Source organism: Pelobates fuscus, chromosome 6 (genome assembly GCF_036172605.1).
Source record: "Pelobates fuscus isolate aPelFus1 chromosome 6, aPelFus1.pri, whole genome shotgun sequence".
In the NCBI taxonomy this organism is placed as follows: domain Eukaryota; kingdom Metazoa; phylum Chordata; class Amphibia; order Anura; family Pelobatidae; genus Pelobates; species Pelobates fuscus.
In genome coordinates, this window is record NC_086322.1 from 234,913,281 (window position 1) to 234,931,967 (window position 18,687).

Sequence of the window (18,687 nt, forward strand, 5' to 3'; positions counted from 1 at the left end):
AAAGTCTAATTTCATCTTGCAACCCCCTGTATAGTAGTATATACCTATACTTTTGCACTTATATGGGCCATTTGTTCCGAATTTTGAGCATCCTGCTGGACTTTTATAAATGTAATCTCATATCTATAAAAACAGTATATGTCGTCATATTACTTTTTCTCTCCCCAGTATTTCAGAAAAGATGAATAAATAAAAAATTCAAATTGTATTACAGGTGGTCCTCACTTTATGACGGCTCGCACTTACAACCAACTCTCTAGCATGGGGATTTAATTGATTCCCCACATTAGAGAGCTGGTCTATGTTCAGGGAATTTTCCCCGAACATAGATTAGAGGAATTCCCTGCTCTTGTGTGCATGTCTACGTTCGGGTAAATTTCCCCGAACATACACAAGCACAGCAGAGCAGGGAATCCCTCAAATCTATGTCCGGGGAATGTTCCCCGAACATAGATTTAAGGGATTCCCTGTTCTGCTGTGCTTGTGTATGTTCAGAGAAATTTACCCGAACGTAGACATACGCACCAGAGCAGGTAATCCCCAAACATAGACCTGCACTGGTGCGCATGCTCTGTAGTGCATCCTCACTTACCGACCAATTCCTTTTACTTCCGGGTCGTAAGGACGTAATCCGGTCAGTGTTGAGTAGCTGTAATTTAATTTCTGTGGGAACAGATTTCTGAACAGGATTCATACATAATGACATTTTTATCCTACATTTATGTGCTAGCTGTGACATCTGTAGTTCATTATCAGAAAATTGTTCAGCTTTAGCATTTAACTGCAAAATAAATAAATAGGTCATAGTTTCTAATTGGTTTTATTTTTATACATACCTGTTGGGACCACTGCAAGCCCATTCATTTTGGAGAACCATGATTCTGCCAATGTAAACAATCACCTGTTCTGTGTAACACCTGGGATCCTTCCACCCTTTGGAAATTTCCTGAAAGCAATTACTACCCTGCCAGGCTTCATTTTATTGTTTGTATTGAGAACTCAGTCCTTTTCAAGTTAATTTGCCACAAACAAGTTTTATGAAACTCAACAGCTTACAACTGATTTTGCAGTGATATTCACAGGTTAATAGTTGCCAAGTACAGAGAGGCATTAATACACAGCCAGAACTGTGCTTTAACACACATTTTTCTTCCATTTTAAAGTAGTTTTTTCCTGGTAACATAAAAAAAGAGAATTTTAAACCAAGTTATTTTAATGGTTCTTAAAAATGTTTGCATGGAAGTAGCTAGAACTGCCCACATTTTATGTGGTTTCTGCAATTAGCTCAATCCAGCTTCTTAGTGCTCCTTATAACTGGAAACGCAGTGGTAAAGTGCAGACACAGCGGTAAACATAATGTAAAGTCACATTTTAAAGACTGAGGAACAAATATTGTGGAGGCTTCATAGATGCAATAGTCTGTCAAAAGCAGCCTAGCTATGAATATGTCCTCCCTGTATGAAGCCATGGACGTTGACTTATTTCCAATCTGAGAACAATGAAACCAAGCTTTAAAATTCTACAAGAAATGTATTTTGGGACAAGCAAGGGAAGGGAGCAGATCCCACCACATTTTGGAAATATGCTGGAATAAATCGGAATGAGTATTGAAGGATAATCTCATGTTGAACTATAATTAGCTTCTAGACTTTATTACTAAAGGATCCATCAATGTCGCCTCAGGTTTCTCTTGGGCTGAAAAGATTAGGAATCAGATGTATTATTCACAGGTGACTCCATGATGCAGCTACTGCTATAGTGTGAAGTTTGTTTATTGTAAATGAACCATGAATTTATTTATATAAACAAGTACTCTAGAGTAAGCTCAGCAATAGTGATCAGGAACCTATGAAGCTACCCCTAGATAATTCAGTTTGTTCTACGAAATTGGTAACATGATCTGTTTTGAAAAAGAGGAAAGGCTAAAATCCACATTATGTTCAAGGAAACATGGGATAGGAACAGTTTATTGAAGTAGTGTATGGTGGGTGCTACAGCAAAAAATATTTATGGAACTCAAGAAGGATAAACCTAGTAAATGAAGAGTGTGTAGAGGAAATACAATTTAAGGGGGAATCATGAGCTTTGCAATCTGGACCCATACAGACTGACAGTGGCCCCAATATCGCTTCAGGGACAGTCAAATAGTTATTCATCAGTTACCAAAAAATGCAGGAAACATTGTGGGGGAAAAAAAATATACAGCTGGTATAACATGATCCAATAAACCTACTTTTTCTCAAAGAGTACATTCGCAGAGGACCAGATATATACCAACTATAAGAAATCCAAAACGTCCCTCCTTCTGATTGCCATAGGGAATCACAGAATTACTGAAGCAGGATTTCAGATTTTTTCCCCTCACTAAATATAGAAGAATATTATTTTCCCTCAGAGGATTTATTTTTTGACAGTGGAGTCTGAGGTAGCATTGATGTCTTTCTTTAAAGGCCACACTGTTAGGTTTCAGGGTATCCTGCCCTTTGTCTCCTCTGGAGAAATTTGTTGAGAGTAAAGTTCAGTAAAGAGGGCAGGTAGCCAATATTGCGCCTCTCCAGGAGCCTGTGAGTCTATCCATGCCAAACCTTCCTTCAGTAAGTGCTCCTAGATAAGTGAAAAAGAAAAATAGGTATTAGTGGCAGTCTGCCATGCACAAATTCTGCCTGTGCTGGCTTGGAAGTGTAATTGTTACAATTAAGACACACAGGTTTGGACTTTACAGTTTGGCTCGTTTGACCTCAAATGGACATTGTAACATTCAGAATACATATCTGTATTCCTAAAGCTACAGTCTAAATGCCCCTAGTTAGTTTTAGGACTGAAAGTGACAAACAAAACTAAATTAAATAAAGCTTTTATGTGCTACTGTCACCACTGACTATCTCACTGGTCCAATGTACCCAACATCTGCTCATCTCTTTAGCCTCTCTCAACTGGCAGTTACCTATCCTCGTTCTAGCAAGCCATCTAACCTACTCAAGCCCCCAACTTTAGACTACCTTAGTTTACAACTACCGGCACTTTCCCTACCATTTATTGTAAGTTTACGCAGCAGTTTGCACTCTCATAAGCAGGATTCCCAGTTCTGTTTTCACTAATGTTCTTGTTTGTGACTCCCAATATATTTTGTAAATGTTGCAAAATGTGTGGATCGTAAACATCGAAAAGATTAATCATTATGAACCAAAGAATTCCTAACCTGCAACAGTGGGAACCAACTAGATCAAAGCACACTGTGTACTTAAAGGGACACTATAGTCACCAGAACAACTACAACTTATTGTATTTTTTCTGGTGAGTAGAATCATTCACTTCAGGCTTTGTAGTAAACACTGTCTTTTCAGGGAAAATGCAGTGTTTACATTTCAGCCTAGTGATAACTCCACTGGCCACTCCTCAGATGGTTACTAGGGGTGCTTCTCAGGGTAGTGCTGCACAGTGAGCAGTGCCATTTAGTGTCTCCACCCTCTGCATGCAGACACTGAACTTTCCTCGTAGAGATGCATTGATTTAATTCATCTCTATGAGGTGGTGCTGATTGGCCAGGGCTGTGTTTGGCTTTTGCTGTCTCTGCCCTTGATGTGCCTCCTTGACTTTCTCAGCCAATCCTATTGGGAAGCATTGTGATTGGCTCAGATAATCACTTCTGATGATGTCAGCCAAGCAGCACATCATGGGCAGTTAATAGACCCTGAGACTCAGGGTGGAGTATCTAAAGTTGGTCTCACCTGTGGCCTAGTCTTTTCACTAAAATTTTGATATGTGGTGGTGCAGATTTCAGTGGCAATGCTCTTAAATCAGCTATAGAATAAAAGAATCAGAACAGAAACCACAGAATTTAATTTTCTATTGTAAAAAATGTAACACTTTGTTAGTTCTACTACAGTTTTAGATGAGGGACTTTAAATTTAGAAGATGAAATAGGTCTGGATACAACTTTACATAGAATGAGGATTGATTAACATTTAGTGGGAATAAAGGTCAGGGTAATGGCTTTCATCTACTGCCTTAGATCTTCTATTTTGACACATTAGAAAAGCTTTTTATCATGGGTAGAAAAGAAAATAGTGCAATTCACCATTTGCAATTTAAAGAACACGACAAGCACCATAACCACAACAGTGTGTTGTAGTGGTTATGGTGCCAGTATTAACCACTCCCCACAATAATGGTTTGATTTTTTAACTGCATTATGTCGGAAAATGCACCCTGCCTTCACTAATTATGACAGAAAGCTGGGCTTAGCTTAGAGTTTAGGAGTTGCTGCCTACCAGTTTTTAGTTGTAGAGGCAGTGAACAGCACCAGGCAGACTCAAGACAACAAGTTAAGATTTAAAGTCAATTTACACGTGTGGAAGTTTGCAATAAAATGAGTTTAAAATTCTAGACATTTTTTTGACTATGGTGAAAATGATTTAGTAGATACATACACTTAATGGATATTAATTTAAATACATACATGCTGTTTTAAGATGATTATACTTACCAATACATGCTTGGCTCTCTCAGACTCCCAATTCAAACTTGCTTTTATCTCACTTACTGTTACATACCCTTTTTTCTGTGAGATAGTAAAAAAAAAATAGATCACATAAAAATATCAATAAGTAGTCAAAAAAATCAAAAAAGAACTCACCCAAGTAAAGAATGTAAAATAATCAAGATGACTAGAAAAATGATTCAACAATTATACATTCAGTATAATTCTTGTTTGTTATTTTTGTAAATATACAGCATGCATATAATATAGTCGTTATCAGCATCTTTTGTATGGCAACCATGAGTTAAAGCCAACTATTAAGCAAGTGGAATGTGACGAGGAAACGTGGAAGCTTTATGGGTAGATATATGCTTGAGGCTAAAGAAGGGAAATAACTTATTGACTGGTATATGTTATAAACCACCTAATGTTGATATTGATGATATTCAACAGCTTTTAGATCAAAGTGGAAAAGCTGCACATCTGCGTAACACAGTCATTATTGGGGATTTTAATTGTCCAGACATAAATTGGAATAGAGGGACAAGTAGAACTGGAAGGGGAATCAGATTTTTGAACCTGGTAAATGACAACTTCATGTTGTAACTGGTACAAGCACCAACTATAAAAGGACACTTGTCTGGATCTGGCTATAACAAACAATGTAGATCTTCTGACCAGCATTCAAGTAGGTGAGCACTTGGGAAATAGAGATCACAATATGGTGTTTTTTGAAATGAGAAAGAAAAAGAAAAAAAGCACATGGGGTATATTAAAACATATAATTTTTATAAAGCCAATAGCAATAAGATAAGGGCAGTTTTACAACATATTGTATAGAATAGACTTTTTTTACTAAAAAAACTTTAAACAAATATTAAAAAGGTACACTTCTCCGTTTGTACCATTGGGTAATACATATAAAAGAAACACATTAAAACAATGTGGCTTAGTGGGAAAGTAAACCAATAAATTCAAAATAAGAAAAGGTCATTTAAATCAGACAAATTAGAGGCATCCTACATAAGATAAAAAGAAGGCAATAATGCATGCAAAGGGTGATTAGATTGGCTAAACTAAAAATGAGAGTGAGAGAAAAAAATGACAAAAAGAGAAAATATAAAATCTCAAAAATGTTTTAAAGTACATAAATTCTAAAAAGAAATAAAGACACCCAACAAATAATGAAAGTGTAGACACACTTAAAACAGAGATGGGTGTGTTAGTTAGTGAAGACCAGGAAAAGGCAGACATTCTAAATAACTTTTTCCTCTGTATATATTAAGCAGAAACCTATGGCAAGTCATATGCTATAGATTGTTGCAAAAAATACTTGCAAAAAAAAATGTGATTGAATGACTCAAGACAAGGTGCTGCAGCAACTAAATAAAGTTAATGTAAACAAAGCTCTGGGGTGTGATGGTATTCACCCATGAGTACTAAGGAGCTAAGTGTGGAAATAAATCTGATTTTAATCTTTTAGGATTCTTTTTCTTTCAGGAGTTGTATTAGAAGATTGCAGGAAGGCAGATGTGGTTCCTGTATTAAAAAAAAGGGTTTGAAATCTTTGCCTCAAAATTATAAATCTGGAAGCTTAACGTCTGTGGCTGGGAAAGTATTTGAAGGGTTATTAAAAATCAGCATGGTTTTATGAAACATAGATCATATCAAATTACCTTAACTGCATTCTACGAAGAAGTAAGTAGAAGTATAGATCAGGGTTTGCAGTGGATGTGATCTACTTGGATTTTGCCAAGGTGTATGATACGGTTCTACACAATTGGTTAGTGTTCAAACTAAAATAAATTGGTTTAGATGAAAATGTTTGTTTTTCTGTAAAATATTGGCTTAAAAATAGAGTATAGAGAGTTGTCATTAATGGTAAATTTTCAAGCTGGACAAAGGTGTTCAGTGGTATCCCTTAGGGTTGTCAGTCTGTTCTTGGACCGCATTTACGCAATATATTTATAAATAATCTTGAAAGGCATGTTTTAGTGTTTGCAGATGACACAAAACTGTAAAGTAATACAATGTGAGCAGGGGCCGGCACTCAAATAGCAGATGAAATGTAATGTAGAAAAAAAAAAGTTAAGCCTTTTGGGGTAAAGAATGTACAAGCAACTTACACCCTAAATGGTAGTGAATTGGGGGTAAGACACGAGAAGGATTTGGGAATTGTTATCGATAATAAACTAGGCAACAATGTGCAATATCAATCAGCAGTTGCTAAGGCCAGTAAGGTATTGGTTATGTATAAAATGGGACATTCATTCTCGGGTTGAAAATATAATTTTGCCTCTTTATAAATTAATGGTAAGACCACACCTTGAATGTACTGTACAATTTTGTGTATCTGTTCTAAAGAAGGATATTATAGCTCTAGAAAAAGTGCAGAAGTGGGCTACAAAAAAACAGGACTATACATAGGACTCGAGACTGGTGGAATGGAGATTTAAATTCAAATTTAGAAATGGATGAATTTTTGAATAAATTGTCTATCCCGGTGATACATTTAGTAAAACTTAATGAATTGAATGCACCCATAACCACTACAGAAATAATTAACTCAATAAAAAACCTTAAATCTAATAAAGCTCCAGGACCGGACGGCTTTTCAGCGAGGTTCTATAAAACATTTGTGGACATCTTGGTCCCTATATTATTGAAAGTATTCCATGTAGTTTCTTCTAAAAAAAACCTTCCCTAAGGAGATGCTGTTAGCCTCTATTATTCCGATTCCTAAACTAGATAACGATCCAACAAATGCATTAAACTATAGACTGATTTCCTTATTAAACCTAGATATTAAAATTTCTTCCCATATCCTAGCTAATAGAATGAAGTTGGTTATTCCCGATTTAATATCGGTTGATCAGTCTGGCTTTATCAGGGACAGAGGTACAACGGATAACATACGTAGAATACTTACTTTGATAATTAAGAGTAATCTTATGAACTCAGAAATGGTTATTTTAGCTCTCGATGCTAAAAAAGCATTCAATAGAGTCAAGTGGAGATTTTTAGAAAGAGTATTAAATAAATTCAGTTTTGTAGGTCCTTTTAAAGATAAAATCATGTTATTATATACTGACCCCATTGTGAAAATTATAAATCCATTTTTCGAATCACCTTCATTTTCAATAAAAATGGTATGAGGCAGGGCTGTCCATTGGCTCCATTATTATATGTATTATCTATTGAGTGACTGGCTATTCTTATTAGAGAAAATAAAAATATATGGGATTGAGCGAGATAACAAAATCTCCCTATTTTCCAATGATGTGCTTCTGTCCCTGATGAAACCCTTAATTGCTATTCCAGAGGTGTTTGAAATTTTCCCAAATATTTCAATTACTTTAAACTATAAAATAAATATAAAGAAAACTAAAATTTTGGTTTTGAACTTATCTGAGGTTATCCTTATCCACTCTTAAATCTAAATTTCAGTCCAATTTGAACTTGGAGTATACTGAATATTTAGGAATTAAATTACCCTTTAATATTCAAGATCTTATACATAAGAACTACAGGGATATTTATACCTTAATCGATAAGCAATTGTATCAATGGAGTAAAATTGAAATCTTGTGGTTGGGAAGTTTAACCCCTTAAGGACACATAACATGTGTGACATGTCATGATTCCCTTTTATTCCAGAAGTTTGGTCCTTAAGGGGTTAAATATAGTCAACGCTTATTCAATTCTGAAATGGTTATATTTATTTAGGTCTTTACCTTTTAGACTAGGCAATATTAGGATTTTACAATTCCAAAGACTATTTTCAAACGTTATTTGGGCAAATAAACGTCCAAGAATTTCTCAGGAGATCCTACAAAACAATTATGATAAAGGTGGTATTTCATTTCCGGATGAAGTTACATCAAACGTACCTAATCGCGAATGTAATGATATGGAATAAACAAAATATTCAAAGAAATGCCTGGTTCCAGATAGAGCAAGAAAACTATCCATATGTCAATTTAAATACTGGGGGGCGGAGCCAAGCTACCATGCTGAGAGGTCGCACGTGAGACAAGCTCCGTGCAAAAATGCTCTAATTAAGCCAAAATTGGGGCAAAAACCACAAATCGGACGGTTGGGCGACCTAGGGAAATGAGCACCAAACCGTGGAGCCAAGACTCAGGTATCCCGACCGAAATCGGAGGCATCTAACCAAGGATAGATCCGAGGCCTACTCAGACCAAACGAGGGAAGTGGCCGATCTCCACACCACCTGCAGCCACGCACCTGGAGGTCTCCCGGTACAATTCCTCCCCCCCCTGCCGGTGAGGGATATCCCGGCACCTAAAACTTCAAGCTTGAGACACAGCAGCAAATCCGAAACGGGAACTGCCCCACACAGCCGGAACAGCACCGGCAAACACTGGGCCACTGGGACGCAGCTAAGATGGCCGCCCAGCGAAGGCCCCAAAAGCAGAGCATGTACACCCAGCCACCCACGCACCCCCTAGGGGAGTTCGACCAGCTCTGCGAGAGCCTTTGGACCATGCTATATAAACGTGGAATGACTTACCACCGGGCAGCAAGACTAGTGGCTACATGGATTCGTCCAGCGACCCGTCGGCGCCATTATAGGCAGCCACCACAGGCATCCAGAAAGGCCGCCAAACTACGCAATCACCGCCGTTCACACTTTAATGGGTGCGGGACAACTAAACCAGCCTGCCATGCCGGCTACTCACCTGATCCGAGAAACGGCGCTCAGCAGAGCTCGACCCCATCCCTCCAGGATGCAGCCGCAAACTGGGGTACCACACAGTTTCACAATCCGATGATTACCAGAGACAGACCTCGAAACAAGGCCCTGCACACGAATGCAAGGAGGAAGAGCAAGGCGACTAAGCTCCGACGCAAAGCTGGTGGAGATCTGCGACAAAACTCACTAAGGAACAATCTTCCTGGCTACTGGGACTTTATCCAACGGGCATGGGCTGAACCACTGACTCTCCGCAACCTACCAGCCACAATGACTAGACTTCCACGGACACACCAAATCATTTCCGACCAGCGGTATTTCTCACTCTTTACGTGTTTTTTGATATGCTATCTACATTTTCTGGGCCCTGCATGCATGTATAATCTGCCCAAAGGTTGCCTCACGCTGATACGTATGAGAATGTTTACCTACTGTGGCCCGCGAGAAAGGAGGGCTGACTTCAGACTATTCCCCGACACCAGCTAATTGGACTCGGCAAACTCGCCAGACCCAGGAAAAGAAGCAAGTTGTTAACATGTTATAAGTTATGCCATATTAACTCTGTTTTACCTACTTAATGCATGATATTTTTTGTACCACACGTGACAGCCAATGCCAGCGAACTCCTGCACACACAACTCTCATCCCACCACTCGCTTACTCCATAAATTAGCTGTGCATCATATATACACATAATGAGAGCAATGACACTCACCTATGTTGTCTTTAATGTATATAGTGTCCCCTTGCATGTACAGTAGGTTACGTGTTCCAAGCACCTTGCGTTAGTTACTGTTCTTAAGACAACCGGTTCCCAGTGGTTTTATATTATTTTAGTTTTTTATTATGTTAGCTATATTTTGTCAGTGCAAATTATATATAGGCATCTATATATACTCTCTCATGTATGGGAGCGACTGGAAGTCGGCTGCAATTAATCATTTGATTCTAACCACCTAACATAACAAACCCAGCAACGTTAAGCATTACCTGATCACACTTATTTCATGTATTTTCACTATGATGTTTAAGCTCTCTCACAATAGAGATGTAAAGCAACGATAACAGATATTGCTGCACAGGAGAATAATCAACCTTAAACGTGACAATGCTGGCAATATCAGAACCTATAGTTTAAAATGTATCTTATGTGACCTAATCTTGTTTCTACAAAAAAAAAAAAAAGTGCAAGGTTTTTTGGATGCTACACTATTATTATCGCATGTTTCCTTTATGTTCGCACCAGCTGTTGTGGCAGTGCAAATCTGTCTGTTCACTCTATGCACAACTAAAAGAAAGAATTTAAAAAAAATATATATATACTGTATTCTGGTCAATTAACTTAGACGTAAGGAAACAAAGAAATGATTTAAATACTTTGATTATGGATATGCTAGAAGTTTTAAAAATGTTGAAAATTAGACAATCTTTCAGAATCGATTCTTATACAAGCCCAATTTGAAACTCTGCATTATGACATGATCGATATGGATCTCTACAATTGGAAATTACGAGAGATAAATATATATGCAGATCTTTTTGATAATAAATGTATTAGTTTCCCGGGTTTAATACACCCTATAACAAAACTTTTCGCTACCTAAGGATCAAACATTTTCTAAACTCAAAACAGGTTATATTTGAACACCCTATCTTTGATTATTTAGATAGAGTAGGTACAAAGGGCTTAATATTTTGTTTGAAATGAGTCCACTGCCGTAAATTCGACTTATCTCTGTACTAGATCTATATGAATTTACTATGTCGATATGTAATGAGTTACTGGATCTATTTGTATTTGTTTCTTTTGTTTTTGGTCAAGTTCATAACAAAATAAAAATGAATAAATATATAAAAAAGAAAGGAGATTTAGTTTAAAGCAAAGGAAACTTTTTTTTACAGTAAGAACTATAAGGATATGGAATTCTCTGCCTTACGAGGAGGTTTTAACAGAGTCTATACAGATGTTTAAACAGCAACTGGATGAATACTTGCAAAAACATAATATTCAGTGATATAATTTTTGGGGTAATAGCTTCTTGATCCAAGGAGAGATCTGACTGCCATTCTGGGATCAAGATGTTTTTTTTCCCCCTAGTTTGTTGCAAAATTGGAAAGCGCTTCAAACTGTTTTTTTTTTTGCCTTCTTTTGGATTAATGGCTGAACTTGATAGACAAATGTCTCTTTTTGTAACTATCTTTTGGCTTTACCCACCTCTGCAAACTGGAGTACAACTGTGTGATCCATGTTAAGTTCTGCAGGGACAGACTGTACCAGGTAAGATCCGCCCACAGGGATAATTCCAAAACCACTACCAAGGACCTTTAGCTTTTTGATAGCTCTGATAATATCATCCCTGGAATGACACATTCCATCAGTAAAGATACCATCAAACAACAATGGGTTATTTCCCATTATTAAACTTATTGATACATACTGACTGACGTCCTGAGCAAGCTTTCCTCTTCCCTTCAAAACTTGCTGATGAAGCTCTGCCAAAGTTATAAGTCCTAGAAAAAGAGAGGACAATTGTTGTTATTTCAGGATTTCCTTGGGTTAGGATACCGGAGACCTTAGAATTTTGTTTTTAACAGACATCCTAAGAAACAGAAACTTTACAGAGAGCTGTAGTTGTTATGCTACCTAGTTTAGTCCTCAGTTTAATCTGTTTATGAACCAGGAGGACACTAACTGGCAAAGAGAGCAGGAATAACTTGCAACATTTACTTTGATAGTGCATAATAATCCCTTCTGCATTATCAATGTGGATGGGAAGGGGGCAGTCCCTTGGTTTATATCAAATTATTCTAAAACATTTTAACATGGCACCAAGGCAGGTGTAATAATTATGTTGCTTAGGGTGCCCCTTTAAACTGATGAGTTTCTTAATAATGGTGTTCTTTGAGGTTTGTCTTCATTAATATGCTGTAATTTTTCCATGCTCAAATCTTTAAAGATTTTGCACAAAAGGGCTTTGCAGAATTCTGTACCAGAATCCTTTCTCCTTAGCCACACCCCCTCATGTCAGAAGGATTTCCTTATTAGTGTGTGTGTACACAGCTTAACTTCTAACAGCACAGATACTCTTGGTATTCCACAGATGTCACCTCCTTTTGCTTAAATGTACCGGTATTTTATAGTGTCAGGAAAACAAAGCCATTTTCCTAGCACTATAGAATCCTTTTTAGCAAAATAAGGTAGGGTGCGAGGGATGTGGTCTGGGTGCCTACATTGTCCTCTTAAGTGTGTAGTAATGTAAACAAGCTTCTAGCTTAAAAGAAAAGAAAAAATGCTAAAAACATGCTACTCATAGGATTCCATATGGTACTCACCGCCATTTTGGTGTTTCAGAGCTAGGCAAACTTCAACTATCTGAACACCAAGCTCATAGTAAAAGTCTCCAACGCCAAGCATTTCAGACCAGAATCCTTTGCCAGCTGTGAAATTAATTACAAATTTAACCATCACATTCAGTGAATTAACTACATTGCGAGCATCTCTGAGCATAAAAGTTGAAGCAAAATTGACTACATTAGGAACTTTGCTAGATAGAAATGCAACTCAAAAAAGCTCCACTTTTAATACTAATGGAGTTTTGCTTTCTTGCATAAATTGAGGAGAGCCTCTGGAAGCAGTTTAAGCAGCAAGTATTGCAGTTAACATGTTAAAATAAGTGTAGGATCCACAGATACTGGGGTAATGTGACGTAGTGGTGTAACTGAATACCTGATGGTGATTTTTGAGCGTGCGCTGTTCCCTAATCTGTATTTTGTATATATTTGGTCTTTAAGGCAGCACCACCACTTACAAATGTGTGTTTTGGGTGTGCTCCCAATTTCCCTTTATTTTTTTACCATGATACAGCTCAAACTGAATATTTAAATTTGCAAGTAAATCCCATGAGATTAAACTTCATGCAAAACTTTTTAAAGGAACACTCAAGTCCCCATAACTACATCATAAAAAGTGACGTTGTTATGGTGTCCGGTGGTTCCTGGCACAGACTCACCTATTTGAGTTTAATGAACAGTTTCACTCTAAATGTTCAAAGAAAAAATGACTACTGGGTCAGAAAGCACTGACCCGAGAGTCAGAAAACGGACTAGATGGGCAACAATTGAAGGGCATAACCCAGAAGCGAAACTAGATAGAGAAATCCCAAAGGTCAGAGTTTCTGAAAGTGGAACAGAAGGGTCCCACTTACAAAACACGCTGCCACAGGGGTGTGCCCATATCATAGGTATATAGTAAGAATCCCTTGGTATACAAATTAAAAAATAATAATAAATCTTTAATAGATGAACATATTAATGCATATATAAAAAATGAAGTAAATACACCCAAAATCGAAACACAATAATAGGTAAAGTGAAAGAACCGTGAAAAGGAAAGTGCTTATTTACACTGGGTCTAAGTCTAGAATAAAGTCTAGCTAATGAGATGAAATCATCTTACTGATAGATGTCAAAATTAGGTAAATATCCAGCAAGGAATTTGTAGGATAAAGTTAGACCAGAGGACAGGGGTATCTGAGTATATAATGGACAGCTATTAGTATTGGAAGAATTGTCACGAATAGTGAGGGTAAACTTCCTGTATGCTAAGTCCAGATAGTATATATCCCCACTGATCTAGGTTACAAACACTATCCTATATATTTGTAAAGTTATATAGGAGGGTAGGTATTCTCTATAATCGTAGTCAGAGCCTAATCCTGTATGCTTGTATAATACAGGGATCTGAAGTGCTCTAGCAAATAGCTAGAAAATTCCCCAATGTCCCAATATTCAGAGGCAGAGTAGCTTAGCTGCTTCAAAGGCAGATAAAAGCCCATAGGCTACCTAGTGTAAAGTACAAAGTATCATTCCCCTTGTGCACATTGATATAAAGTATCCTCGAGTCTAATTTGCCTGGGTCCTGATACAATGTTGCCTGAGTACTGAGAGAGATGCACACAGCCGGTAGCTACTACAGATGCCTACATCTACTGAGTAGATCTGAGAAGTCTAAAGAGGATCTAAAGAGAATCCTTATCCTAAATATCCATCTCATAGAAATTAAATAGTAAACCTAGACTTTAAAAACCCATAGTGATTGAAAGAAAGAACCCTACACCTAGCGTCCTACTCGACGCGCGTTTCGGCGCTATGTGGCGCCTTTATCAAGAGCGGTAAAATACACAAGTAAAATACACTCTAAATGTCCATGTTCCAGCGCCGATCGCTCTGTCCCCTATCCTTCCACTATCTGAAATCTTAGACAACAAGAGGCTCGAGTAGCACCGGGGAGGGAGCCCACTGGCTTAGAGAGGTCAGCTGACACTGTAAGCCAATCAGTAGCTTTCTATCCATAAAAAAGGTACGTACACCCACTGATCCTTTAAATCAAAACTCAGACTTTTGTGACTAGTCTTCATAAATGTATTGTGATGCCAAGGGATGTTGTTTTATCCTTTGACTTTTATCCATACACCTCTATATTATGAATTAGCTGACATTTTGATATGCAAAGTAAACATAGAACCCAGGTAGAAAGCTCTGAAATGTAGATTTTATGCCACAAAATCTTTTGGAAGCTGACGAGTATCTTACATGCCAATGGGTCTACTCCAATTGTAGCACACATGTCTTGGAACTGCACTCTGAACTGGGGATTTTTGCGAATCTCTTGCTTGTGTTTACTTGCAAACTCTTCCAGATTGGTTTTAAACATTTCCAGCTGCTTTGACATCTGCAAAAAAACAAACACATCCTTGAGAATCCTTAAGAATCTGATAAACAATTACAAGATTTAATAGGAAAAAATTCTATTATGCAATGTGATCAATGTAATGGTGAAACAAATATATGAATGTACAAAACAATTTGAATTATCTATATGTGACTAATCTTAAAGGGATACTATAAGTGCCAGGAATACAAAGCTGTATTCCTGGCACAATAGCTCTCTCCCTCACTCCTCCCACTGATGTGAATAAAGGGTTAAAAACTCTTTATTTATTAACCTGATCCCTGCGTTAATGTACCTCAGCGCTGGGTTGTGGCTCCACCTCCCTCGACAAGTGGGCGCTAATGCGTATGAATGACAAATGCTGCACGCGCATAAGACCTCCCCACAGGACAGCATTGAATCAATGCTTTCCTATGGGGAAAATAGCTGATGCTGGATGTCCTCGTGAAGGTCGTGAGGACATCCATCATCAGTTACCGGACCAAAAATCCGTTAGCAGCCAGGAAGTACCACCAGTAGCTGTTTGGGACACAGCCATTGCAGGCAGACTTAATGCTGCAATGTAAATAATGCAGTTTCTCTGGAACTGCAATGTTTTACATTGCAGCACTAAGTGCAATAGGGACACTGCACCCAGACCAATTCAATGAGCTAACGTGGTCTGGGGTGCCTATAGTGTCCCTTTAAAGTTGATATTAAATTTGGTTTGCAACATATCTTTAATGAATCAGTAATACATATCTATCAGAATATGGGCCAAATGTACTCACCTGCACCAACTGATCCTCAGCTAATACTGTTCCCCGCTCCTTATACTTGGCCTAAAAAAAAAAAAAAAAAAAAAAAAGAGAGAACATTTTAGTGGAACCAAACAGTGTTTTCTTTGTAATAAACTATTTTTTGCTACAGACAAATATTCTGTACTATTTTCTTTTAGGCTGACAATAAATCGGGGTTGACAGACCAATGGCTGCCTGTGAACTACATATTTGTCAACCATGGCAGTAAAGGCTTCATCTAATTGCCCCCTAGTAACCCCCTAAGCCTCAGCTAATGTTTGGTTAGTTAGCAGTTTGTGCATGGATCTCAGAGGTGCCATCACCTCTGTAAAGGGACATTCGAAGCAACATATCCACTACAGCTTGCTGTGGTGATGTTGCCTAAGTTTAATATCATATTGTTTAAGAATGGTCTGATATATACCGGGAATCTTTCTAACCTAACGGGAATGGCACCATCAATGCATTTAAAGTTTGATGACACTTTTTAACTGAGAATGATGGGGTCCAGTTTAATTAATTAATTTTTTATATTGAATAATTAAAAGTATTTTATCTCAAATAAACTATGGGAAAAGAAGTTCGCATCCAGCGTGCAAAACGTCCATAGGAAAGCATTGAGAAATGCTTTCCTATGGACTGTTTGAATGCACGCGCGGCTCTTGCCACACATGCGCATTTCGCTCCACTCGGAGGCTGACATCAGCAAGGAAGCCCAGCGCTGGATTAAAGTAAGTAACTGAAGGGGTTTTAACCTCTTCAGCGCCAAGGGAGGGGGAACCTGAGGGTGGGGGGACATAAGGGTTGTATAGTGTCAGGAAAACGAGTTTGTTTTCCTGACACTATAGTGATCCTTTAATACCCTCTCAGAATTCTTCACTAAACTTTGAATTGCAGTGAATTGAAATCTAAATTACAAAATTTAAATAAAAAAAACCAAAAACCTGCTAATTTGGGAAAATTCTCAATTTAAGATACAGTTACAGTGTGACTACTTTTTGCCTACATCATGCTATTCCAATTTGTTATAATTTGAAATTAAATATCTCGGTTTCATCATTCACTAAACTCTGAGCGAAATCCTTAGATCACAATTTAGGCTAAAATAGCTGATCTGGCTTACTTTGACCTAAATTACCATTTTACCATGCTACAATTCAGTATTCAGTGAATAAACCCTGTGTGTACAAAACTACTATAGTCTGGGCTGGTGTTTGTGGACAGAGTGGTTAAATGTCTAGAAAGGCATAAAAAAAAAAAAAAAAAAGAAGCCAGTTAGGTAGGGAGATCGTTTGTAAAATATATAAATAAAAGTACTATTTGGATGGCCAGTGAGTTTATGGAAATACCAAAATAAGTACATTGCTGTTAAGAGTTACTATAATAATAATAAAGCAAAATTTAATTGACGTGAACGACAAGTAGTGTGAACCAATGACAAGGACCACGGACACACAGAAGGGAAATCATAAAGAGAGAACCCCCAAACTCTACAGTATGCCCCGCCCCTTCACCCGTCACCTCTGCCAGCTTCTTCTTGGCTATTGCCCCCGCTCCCACCCCTCTTCGGTGCATGGTTTGTGGCTTCAGGAGAAAACTTCCGCAATGCAACGTCATCAGCATTCGACGCCAGTATCATACAACAGGGCATCGACGTTTACCAGAAAACAACCGGTGAGGCACAATTTTGCTTCCGGGTGCAATTGACGGCCATTTCGGTGTAGCCTCAAAAAAACAAAAAAAAAAAAGTCGCTCAGGATGCCAACCTGTTCTGGGCCAACAAATACACACAAGTTCAAAATCTGCTGGCACTGCATCTTGTGCATGTTATAATATGGAGAAGCTTTAATTAAAAGGCTTTTAATTTCTGTGAAATATACATACATAAATTCTCACTGATTTAAAGAAAAAAAATGCTAAATATTCTTTTTTTTTTTTTTTAATTCTTATTTATTCCGAGACATAAGGACAAAGATAATGCAAACAATCACATTGCGTACAACCAAACATTTGTACAATCACATTCTCAATAATCCTTTCCATAACCGCAGCAAAGGCACAGCTGGTGATAGTTTAACAATAGTGATCCTTAATTGCTACTGCGTCCGTGTATCGAGAAGTAGAGCATGGAATCGTATAGTAGCAGATATCCTGTCTCATTTTTTTGTAAAATAAAAAGGTGAACCGTACACCACAATACAAACAGTTATAAGAGCATATTAGAGTATCGCGTGATCAGCAAGTGCATCCCGATTATAAGTACTCAATGGTATTATTGTACCCACAAGTGATCGCACATCGTCTCTATATTTCGTTAGCGACTGTAAGTCTTACATTTGTAAGTGGTAGATGGAAAAGATGAAAGTAAGAATAGAGATAAAGCAAGAATTCCCTCAGTTAACAGAGAGGGCACAAAGAGGGATTAGAGGCATGGAGGGGTATACGGGGGTGTGAATCCCTGAGCATCGCCTGCGAGAGGTGGATACACAGTGGCATCATGTTAAATCGTGCTCTGGGGCATTCTAGGTAAAATGCTAAATATTTTTACACAGATTTGGCAATATTAATGTGCACATAATTAGTGCAGCTTGAGAAAAGTAATTCAACTTTATTTGTCATGTCTTGGTGGATTTCCGTCTATTTTTGGTAGCCACACGTAGCAAAACGCAAGGAGCAGAATACAATATCAGTGCGCAATGATTTTAGAATTTGGTATGAATTTGGTATGTTTACACTCCTCCCAATAGTCCTGCTTTCCGCAGGATACTCCAGATTTTGGGGTTGTGTCCCGCTGTCCTGCTCAAGTTCCGTGGGGACACCAGAGAGTGCATCGTTAGATGTGTGGTGGAATCTCGGTAAAAATAAATTTAGTAGGCCGAGATTACCACGTGGCATGTGTACGTGCATACGCTGACGTATCGATCAGTTGGTTGCACGAGGCAAGATACGATCAGTAGTGTACGGAGCATGTGCAAGAATA

The 18,687-nt window shown here is 37.9% G+C and overlaps 1 protein-coding gene across 1 annotated transcript; it reads right to left on the reverse strand.

Moving 5' to 3' along the window:
• Positions 1-1,018: 1,018 nt before the first annotated feature.
• Positions 1,019-17,334, reverse strand: SNF8 (SNF8 subunit of ESCRT-II). Its single transcript, XM_063425383.1, has 8 exons — positions 17,229-17,334; positions 15,699-15,749; positions 14,790-14,928; positions 12,531-12,635; positions 11,636-11,708; positions 11,413-11,554; positions 4,487-4,561; positions 1,019-2,604 (listed from the first exon to the last, which is right to left on the reverse strand). The coding sequence occupies exons 1-8, from the start codon at positions 17,328-17,330 to the stop codon at positions 2,467-2,469; spliced, it is 825 nt and encodes a 274-aa protein (XP_063281453.1). The 5' UTR covers positions 17,331-17,334; the 3' UTR covers positions 1,019-2,466.
• Between the last annotated feature and the right edge of the window lie 1,353 nt (positions 17,335-18,687).

What these genes read in the sequence shown, in the direction of transcription:
- SNF8 (XM_063425383.1), bottom strand. Translation starts at nt 17,330, where the DNA reads ATGCTGATGACGTTGCATTGCGGAAGTTTTCTCCTGAAGCCACAAACC. An exon ending in CCAAGAAGAAGCTGGCAGAG is followed by an intron (nt 15,750 to 17,228) that starts GTGACGGGTGAA and finishes TTTTTTTTTTAG; the next exon opens with GCCAAGTATAAGGAGCGGGG. An exon ending in TGGAGTAGACCCATTGGCAT is followed by an intron (nt 12,636 to 14,789) that starts GTAAGATACTCG and finishes TTAATTTCACAG; the next exon opens with CTGGCAAAGGATTCTGGTCT.